The following is a 9837-nucleotide window of genomic DNA, read 5'->3' as shown; positions in this document are numbered from 1 at the left end:
AAAAGTGGCTGGCACTCAATGAGTTAATAATATGTATACCAATTTGCGTATTTACAGAGTAATATTATGTACAATACAATTAACTAATAGTGCATATTAGAATATATATACAATATAAATAATCATACCATGCTATTAATCGCTTCATATACACAACTTGTACCTTTTAAATAAATGTTCCTTATATATTTTTTTGAAATGGTTCACGCTTAAACATTGTTTGAGCTCAGCATCCATACTGTTCCAGAGCTTCACCCCACGGATTGAAATACAAAATGATTTCATTGTTGTTCGTGCCCTCAGTGTTTTTAAATTGGTCTTCCCCCTCAAATTATATCCCCCATCTCTCTCAAAAAAAAGTTTTTGGATGTGACCTGGTACTAGATTATTTCTTGATTTATACATTATTTGAGCTGTTTTATACTCCACAATGTCTAAAAATTGTAAATAATAGTAATAAAGCTTTACTTAGCTACTTACACTGTACACACAGTAAATCACACAGTAATTCAATAATGAGAGACTAGTAGAAAGCTTAATAAGCTTTAATGATACAACAAATACATTTTTGCGTATGACTCCGGACTGCGGAAATCCCCCATAGGGAATTCTTGAGGAGTTATGACGATGGTGGTGGTCAGGGGAGGAGGTGGGGTGAAAACAACTGCTTCAGCGATGATGATCAGCAACTGAGAATAGGTTCGTTTGAGTTGACTGCCGACTTGCCTGGAAACCAGACGAGTGCAGTCAGGCGAGGCGTCAACAAGTCGAACACCCCAGACTGTACACTCACTGCTGCTTTTCTTCTTCTACACTCTACAGTTTTGTTTAACAGCGGTTTGTAAACAAGTTAAAATATGCATTAGTGCCACTGCTCAAATGACCCAGCCCTTCAGATTACTTATTTTTTATTTCAATGTAGGCATTACAGGTGGTATTTATGTAAAATATGGAGTGACAGCTTGGAATAGATATAAAATTTTTGTTTCTACACTTCACTGTGGGTTTGTGATGCACCTGTGTTGAACCAATGGGCGCTCAGCTTGATGCGTTTCTCGTCATCCTCTGTCATCCGCAGTTGGGCGCAGTTGGTGGGGAGCAACTGCGGCGCCTCGCTTCGCATCTGCGCCCGCCTTGCTCTCACGAGAGTCCCGTAACTCACGCAGTCGGGCAGGCGGAGCAAGTCGGACAACTTTTCTAACCATCATGCAACGGGGCAATCAAGGCGCTGGTCGAATCTGCGCAGAACTTGCTCATCTCAAACGAGCCTAATGACACATGGCACATACGCAGCACATAGCAAACAGAGTAAAACATGGATCCTGATATACTATGCTGATTAGCTGATTGGGATCAGCTGGAAAGGAATAGCTTGGGCTGATTGGTTATTGCCACATGCAGCGTGGTAAACTGTGAATGGATGAGGAGACAGCATCAGTGAAAGGGGGCGAGCCTAACAATGAATGGGTTATACAACCTCAAAGAAAGGGGGCGTGCACTGTGATATGACCTGGACTGGGCATTAGCTGTTAAGTAGTCTTCATTTATTGAAAATAGTCCAAGACATTATTACACACAGGTTTGATGGATGCCCCGTTTAATAGCTTCATAAGTCTATGCTGCTCAGCCACGTGCCATGGTCTTCTTGATCCAGGAGATGTAATTGCACACTTTTGTGTACCCCCCGGGCTTGCCTTTGTGAGCACAGCCAAGATGACTCACAAAAGACACCACACCCTGGAGCTTCCCATAACATACCATGGGACCTCCAGAGTCACCCTGAGGAAGGAGAGAGAGAGAGAGAGAGAGAGAGAGAGAGAGAGAGAGAGCACAAACAGATATTTTTAAAGTGGGTCATTCACCAAATCTGAGAATAAAGAAGCTGTGTGTGTGTGTGTGTGTGTGTGTGTGTGTGTGTGTGTGTGTGTGTGTGTGTGTGTGTGTGTGTGTGTGTGTGTGAGCTTGAACTTACAAAACAATGCCCTTTGCCTCCCTCCATGAACCCAGCACAGATCATGTTGTTAGTGAAGGTAGGATAGGCCTCACGGCAGTCGCGGTCACTCACGATGGGGGCATCCAGGCACTGCAACTTGTCAGGTGACGCTGCTGGATTCGAGTAAATGAGCAGAGATAAAGGAGTTGTTTTTATTAATTTATTCATTAATTTTGTTAAATGCCATTAAGTAGAGCATGGCAAATACTCCACAGTTCATACTGTGAAGGTCAGATCCGTCTGCAGCTTAAATGTCAGTTTATGAGCATTTATTGGGTTAGTTTAGTTGTCAATCGGCCCGGTATTTGAATATTATGTGATGGACTGGTTGACCGGCTAGGTGGACGGGCCTCATGTCTAATTTAGGGAAGAGGCTTCACCTGTGTAGATGAGATCTTTGAGACAGAGAGACAGCGTGGGTGCCATTAAGCTAAGATGACATGTTTTTGGGAGAGGTTTAGATACTAATCTCAGAAGGAAAGACATTTTGCTAAAAGCAGGAAGCTATCTGTGGCTAGGCTTTCTGTGTCAAGAGATGGACTTCAATATCTGAACCCAGGAGAGAGACTGTTTGGCCGGTGTTCCGGAATAATACCTGTCTGATTTGTCTCATGAGTCCTGTTTAAAGAACCGTATCACGCAAAACAGTCCTGTTTGGAACTGACGGTGTTTGTTGTTGAAAACAGGAAGAAAGTACAGGAGGTGTTGTAACAGTCACAAATGCCTATATCCTCTGTTTTGAGAACATTATTTGGTTGCAGTAACATATTGGTCCACTGCGGGGAGCTCCTTGTTTTGTATTGGCTTTACGGGCAACAACTTGCTTTACGTTACTTTTCTTCTCAAGTCTGCCTCCATGCAAGACGCAAGAACAGTCTTCTCTTCAGTAACAACTTGGTGTGTGTAAAACTATAGCCTACAGGGACAGAGAAGACAGACAGAGCCCCAGCTCCCATTCACTGATGTGTGTGAGTAATTCACTGATGATGTCATTCGTGACATCACTGAGTAATTCACTGATTAAGTCATTTATGACATCACTGTGGGACAGGGACAGAGAAACAGTGAGACAGACAGAGCCCCAGCTCCCATTTATATACTGATGAATGATGATGATGATGATGATGATATTGGCTCTCCTGATTCTAAATATAGCTGAATCCCTTGGTTTGACCAAGTATTTTATACGCATTTTACGAAATGTCTATTGAAAAAAGAATGGTGGATGAAATCCCTTTGTACGTATGCCTAACCCGGAAGGGGGCATGAGTTTGGCTCTCTATACCTTGTAAGATAAGTACAACTATTGGCCTTTTGAAAGAACACAAAACTATTTTACTGTGAAACTCACAGCCTTTCCTGGGAGAAAGCCTCCCCCATCCAGAGAGACCGCACATCGTCCCTGCACCGGCGCCGCTGCAGTGTGTGGGGAGTGCAGCCGGCCACACATAGGGGTTCAGAAAGGCCGGCTTGCTCAGCTTGATCAGCATGATGTCATTGTCCAGAGAGATGTCGTTGTAGGCAGGGTGAAGGATAACCTTGGTGGCGTCGAACAGCTGTTGGGTCCGCTCAGAATGCTTGATGCTGTGCAGCCCCAGCCTCACCTGTATAGTATTATATCGCCTGGAAGAGTTAAATCCATTATAGAGAGAAGTGAGAGAAGCTTCCTTAGCATTCCCTCTAGGGATGGCTAAAATGAATTTTTGGTAACACTTTACAATAACGTACACAAATACTATAGTAGTTACTAGTAAACTAACCATTAACTAATAGCCAGTTAATGAGTAGCTAATGAAAAATTTGGCATTAGTCAATCACTAGTTAATCATAGTTAATGAGTAGGTAGTCATTAGTTAATGATTAGTATCTAATTTCCTGAGTAGAGTAGTTAATCATTACCTAATGATTACTAAATGTCAGCTCGTGAATAGAGTAGTTAATCATTACTTAATGATTCCAAAATGTCAGTGTGTGAATGTATTAGTTAATCATTAGTTAATCATTAGTTAAGGTCACATTGTGAGTATAGTAGTTAATCATTAGTTCATGATTAGTTGTTAGTTCCTTAGTAGAGTAATTACTCATTAGTTAATGGTTAGTCAATGGTCAGTTTGGGAGTATATAGTTAATTGTTAGTTATTCATTACTTAATTACTTAATTATTACCTGTCCATTAGTTACTCTTTTTGTGTACCCTATTGTAAAGTGGTGCATCATACTCAGTAGTTTATGAATACCAAAAAATTTTCCCTGACTGACAACAGACACTCATTAAGGGAAATAAATAACTGTCAAGATTAAAATGTACTATTTATAGCTTAATGCATTCCCCTGGCTGGGGAAGTTGGCGCAACACTTATTAGCAAATTTTAAAAATTAGCAAAAGATCAAACGTAGGGGTTAGTTTCGTATAAAAACTACATAGCTCGTGGAAGCTCGTGGCATGTCGCCGGTCTTCAGCTTTGCCGGTAGAGAAAGTGAAGTCACTAGGCGACTGATTTATAACTTATAGTGCAACAGTATGGTGACAAACTGCGACTTTCTTGACATGCAAAGTTACGTTTTAAATTGACAAAATGAACGTTGGCACCCGTGGCACAATTCAAAAGAGGATCAAAAAAGTAACTCCATTCACTACCATTCATATTTTTTCAGCGCTTGGTACAGGGAGAAAAGCAGGAAGTGACGTTCACTTTGCCTCTCTATTGTCAATTAACGTTACTCAATGCTGAAAATGTGGTGCGGTTAAGACTTAATTTAAGAGGATGACAATTAGATGTGAAGATAGCCTATACACACAATACACAGCACGTTGCCCGCATGAGTTATTTAAGAAGTAGATTGTATAGCTTATTTTTATTTTACCATGCATAATTACTTGGGGTAAAATAAACTTTTAAGTAAGGGTTAATGCACGACGAGGTGTCCATTATCAGAAATTAATGGACGACGCGGAGGCGTGAACCGTCCAAGACGAAAGCCGAGGACGGTTGCTTCCGCAAAGTCCATTAATTTCTGCTAATGGACACCTCGAAGTGCATTAACCCGCTTATACCATCGTCACTTGCCAAAGAAACAAAACAAGACCATTCATTTATATTTTCATGCATTTTGCAATCAAAATCTAGTTTTCATAACCTTGAATATGAGTTGAGAACCGGCGAGACAAAATAGTCCCCTCAGCTGCTCAAGATTAGGCTATCATTGGATAAAATGGCCAGTTAGTGCCTGCACCTGGCACAATTCTAGAGCTAACTAATCATTTGGCCAATTGTATGTAACTTACATACATACATACAAAATAAAACGGCAATGTCTAAGAATGCAACGCCATGTAAGGCTTGTTTAAACTCGCATTCCAGGGAATTACGTTAACGTCTGCGGGTCTTATAGACATAAAAGGCGCGTGCCACGCTCGGAGTAGACTGAAAACCATCTGAAGCTTTCAGTATGTTGGAGTCCAGGTATGTTTTGTACAAGGACGTCTCTCAGTGTGTTGCTGTTAACTGCCCATTTAGTTGTTTTCTTTTTGTTGATCTCGTCTTTTTCCTCTTCGACTTGATTTGTATCAGTGATAGAGGCAGCGCGCGCTCTCCCAGAGCAGAGCTGTAAACAGAGGGTTTGACAGTTGACAGCTGAGAGCCCGGCTTCTCTCAGCTGACCAGAACGAAAATCAGATTTCTAAATAGCTGTTATTTTAATAAACTGAGCACACGGGTAATCTAAATAGTTACTTTGACCGACTCAATTTTTGTATAAACTTATAAAAGTGTCATATTAAGCGTTAATGGTGGTATAGAGCTCAAACGGCTCTGTCGTGATCCTGGCGCATTGATATGAAAGGTGAACAGACCATTTAGCTAGGTGTACATTATCACTGTACATTATCACAAATTATACCATGGTCTGGGTGAATACTCGATTCTGATTGGCTGCAAGGTGTCCATTATTTTGTGATATTGTACAGTGATAATGGACACCTAGCTAAATGGTCTGTTCACCGTTCATATCAATGCGCCATAGTTTCATCAGTGTTATCAAGAGAGCAGTTTGAGCTCTATACCCCCGTTAAGGGTTAATAAGGCACTTTTCTAAGTTGAGAAAAAAATTGAGTCGTCAAAGTAACTATTTAAATCACCCCTGTGTGCTCAGTTTATCAAAAATAACTCTTATTTACAATTTTGATTTTCGTTTCGGAGATTTTTAACCTCGCGTCACCAGGCTCTTCTCGGCGACAAAGAGGAGAGATTTCCCTCGGCTCGTGCACGAGCGGGGGCGAGCCCTTTGAGAGAGAGAGAGAGAGAGAGAGAGAGAGAGAGAGAGAGAGAGAGAGAGCTGCATTTCACCACATACAGCACGCAGTGCGAGCCCCCGCTGCACTTTTCACTTCCTGAAACTCTTCGCTCTTAAATGTTAATATACTTGGCCAATACGTATCTATCATACAAAATAAAGCAAGCAGCCAAACGGTAATGTCTTCATTTAATGTAGAAGGCAAAACATCGTTAAACCTGCATTCCTGTAATAAAGTTAACGTTTGAGTCGGCTTTAAAACGGAGGTTGGTGGTACTTGTTGTGTGTACTTATATGTATGTGTAGGTATGTATGCACATATACATAGCTATATAATTAATATTTATGTTATTGTATTATATATTATTTACTAAACTACACTATATTACTTAAGATTAACAAAATAAATTAAAAAAATAATTAAGAAAAAAAAATAAAAAATAGAAAAAGGGGGTAGGACTAGATAAGTTTTTGAACTTCTTCCTACTCCTTTTTGAACATGGAAATTTTCATTTGAATTATGTACTGGATTTTTCTTTCTTGAAAGATATGCTTGATCATTTGATTTTGTTTGTTTTGTTTCTTGAATGTACTTAAATGTACATGTTTTTATTTGTCTTTTTTTAACAACATGTTCAAAATAAACTAAATAAACTAAAAACTAAACTAAGGTGGGAGGGACTATTTTATTTCGTGGAAGACTGATTTACAGTATGAATAACAGACATTTAGCCATTTAGATTGCTTTATTTATTACACATGGAAATATAAATGACTGGTCTTATTGTTTTGTTGGCAAGTGACCATGGTATAAGCGGGTTAATGCACTTCGAGGTGTACATTATCACTTTTTAAGGGACTTCGCGGAGGCAAACCATCCTCGGCTTCGCCTCGGACGGTTCACGCCTCCGCGTCGTCCCTTAAAAAGTGATAATGTACACCTCGTCATGCATTAACCCTTACTTAATGGACACCTTGCAGCCAATCAGAATCGAGTATTCACCCAGACCATGGTATAACTGATAGTATCAATCAGTTAATGTTTAAACAGTCGGTTATTGGTTGACATCCCTACTACCCACCCAAAGTTTCAAGGGACTCAAAACCATTAACTCATGAATTACAGTCAAATATAGTCAAACGCAGTCAGAGAAAAAAACAACACCAGTTTTAAATCCAGCTAAACTGTTACAAACAAGCTGCTAGGAGTGGTTAGTGACAAAGTTTTCTTACCCTGTTCCGCAGTGTGCAGCAGACAGCACCCACTCACTAGACAGAAGAGTCCCTCCGCAGCGGGAGGCGTGGGTGTCATTACTTTTTATGAGATAAGCTTGGTAGGGTACAGGACCCGGGCACTCATACCCTCCAACAATCTTGCTCTCTTCCTCCAGGGCAACTGCATTAGTTTAATGAAGAGTGAAAATATGGAACAGACCAAAAACACAAGATTCCTGTATCATAGACATCCAGTTAGACATAGCTCCATGTGAGTCTGTGACACCATTAGATGTCCTGTTTTAACTCATGCATCATCAGACGTAATTAATGCTCATATATCAATGCTGTAGCGTACCTGCCCATCCAAAGAGTGCGAGAAGAAGGAGATGCTTCATGCTTTCTGTCTGTCTGGTTGGCAGGACTAGTGTGTCCTCAGCCTCTATTTTCAATGTATTTAGCTGCTCTTATCTGCTCTGTCTCAATGTCTTTTATCTTCAGATGTACACATCAAACAGTGACACCTTGGACCTGAGAACACTGGCTTTAATACAACTGTGGCCCCGCCTTCTCTGCTGGCTGTGTTGTGTTCCCATTGGTCTGTCTCCTTCTGCTGATGGCCAGTGGGCGGGGTCGAATGGGCTGTCTGGTTGAGAGGTTTTAGCCACCCCCAAAGGCCCTAGGCACCAGGGGCGGTGCCAAGCGATAGCTTTTGCCTAAACCCCTAACCAACCCCAAGGCTTTCATTATAAAAATTGGAAACATATATTCAAAGATATAATTTTCAAGTTTGTTTCAGTACTTTTAATGATCTTTGATTCTACAGAGAGGAGTGCCGAGTCCATCCTGGCGCCGTACCAGATCATCGAACCGGTCCTGTGGGGGTGATCCAGGGCCTGGGAATGGTGCCGCGTCTATGTGCCGACAGGCCGCAATGCCGATAGCCCACAAGCAGAACCATTTGAGCGAGGCGGCGTGCACCGTGTCGGTGGACCGGCTGGAGCTAAGCTCTCCCAGCCCCCACGCCTAAACCTAATCTCCCCCCACGCCTAAACCTAACCTCCCCCAAACCCTAACCCTAAACCTAACCTCTCCCACTCCCCACGCCTAAACCTAAGGTCGGCATTGCGGGTGGTCGGCATAGAGGGTGGACACCCTGGGAACGTCCCTTGAGTCGGAGCCGCTTGTATGTGCGGGGGGCATTGGTCCCGTCTCGTCTGGTGGGCCATCCGGGGAAAAGGCAGAGATTCTTCTGGCCGACCATGTGGCAGCCTGTGGTATCTCCTCGCCAATGCCCTCCCGGCCTGCTGCGCCCACTGCCTGTGCCACGCCCCCACCCTGGTCCCACCTGTGCATGGATTTCACCACAGGCCTTCCGGGGTCTAAAGGGGAAATCAGTCATCCTGGTCATCGTGGATCCATTTTCTAAGGCTCGGACTCATGAGGTGTTGGACTAGTGCCATGGCACCTTAATTGCGAACCCAACCCAACCCGGTGGCCTGCAAACTGCCAATCTAATGTAATGTGTCTCAGAACTCAGGACTGAGTGCTGCACGCTCTCCAGGTGTCCAGTCCATACTCTGTCTCCCCCTCTTTCTCTCTCCCTCACACACACACACACACGCGCGCAAACAATGCGTTCTTCACATCTTAATGGCAAACGATAATAGCCTTATGTTTAGGTCTATACGGTCTTTGAATATCAGCGTCTCTCTCTCAAACACACGCGTGCACGCGACAATTTTCCTGCTCTGGATGAGCGCCGGTTCCTGTATATACACACAAACACTAGAACAATACAACAAATAGACCGATATAACATATAACATACGTTAAAGTATCACAAAATGCTAACTATTCAATGATAAACCTCTAAAAGGATTAGTTTATGTGCCTAGTCACATCTTAGACTATTACTAATTACACCATTATTTGATCCAAGGCCAAATATTCACCTGGAAATCCAGAAGTGTCCAACCGAAGACTTGACTGAGCATGTTGGCTGGCTTGTTCAGCAGCTGTGGACTTGTGGGAAGAATGCAGACAAGACCATAGTTTATTGCAGGTCAGACACATTCACATAATATAAAATTTCTATAATTCTACAATGTGCCATAAAAAAAATATAATTTGTATTTTACATTACTAGCTTATTATATTGTGCTTTCATCACAGGACAATAACAACTGTCCCCAAGGTGTATGGTGACATCATGGATGCACTAGGTGAAGGTGCTTGGAATGCACACATGCATTATCGAGACGTATCACAGCCACAGTGATGCCCAATCACAAAAGGAGATCTTAGAGAAGTTTCCCCATACCGACAGCACTATC

The 9837-nt window shown here is 42.2% G+C and overlaps 1 protein-coding gene across 2 annotated transcripts; it reads right to left on the bottom strand.

Moving 5' to 3' along the window:
- Window positions 1–561: 561 nt before the first annotated feature.
- LOC310788016 (trypsin-3-like) lies at window positions 562–7998 on the bottom strand. 2 transcript variants are annotated; one of them, XM_083649481.1, is made up of 5 exons: window positions 7860–7998; window positions 7520–7682; window positions 3345–3616; window positions 1973–2106; window positions 562–1779 (listed from the first exon to the last, which is right to left on the bottom strand). In XM_083649481.1, the coding sequence occupies exons 1-5, from the start codon at window positions 7897–7899 to the stop codon at window positions 1624–1626; spliced, it is 765 nt and encodes a 254-aa protein (XP_083505607.1). In that variant the 5' UTR covers window positions 7900–7998; the 3' UTR covers window positions 562–1623. The 2 variants fall into 2 exon arrangements, with proteins under 2 accessions (XP_083505607.1, XP_083505608.1); XM_083649482.1 differs by having other exon boundaries at window positions 1973–2103.
- Window positions 7999–9837: the final 1839 nt, after the last annotated feature.

This window comes from Poromitra crassiceps (genome assembly GCF_964638095.1).
Source record: "Poromitra crassiceps genome assembly, chromosome: 13".
NCBI lineage: Eukaryota > Metazoa > Chordata > Actinopteri > Beryciformes > Melamphaidae > Poromitra > Poromitra crassiceps.
This window is presented reverse-complemented; position numbering and strand designations above follow the sequence as displayed.

Excerpts from the sequence above, each read along its gene's own strand:
- LOC310788016 (XM_083649481.1), bottom strand. The coding sequence starts at position 7,899 with ATGAAGCATCTCCTTCTTCTCGCACTCTTTGGATGGGCAG. Across the intron at positions 3,617-7,519 it reads GCTGCACACTGCGGAACAGG|GCGATATAATACTATACAGG; the intron begins GTAAGAAAACTT and ends TAACTCTTCCAG. Across the intron at positions 2,107-3,344 it reads GCTTTCTCCCAGGAAAGGCT|CAGCGTCACCTGACAAGTTG; the intron begins GTGAGTTTCACA and ends ACTCGAATCCAG.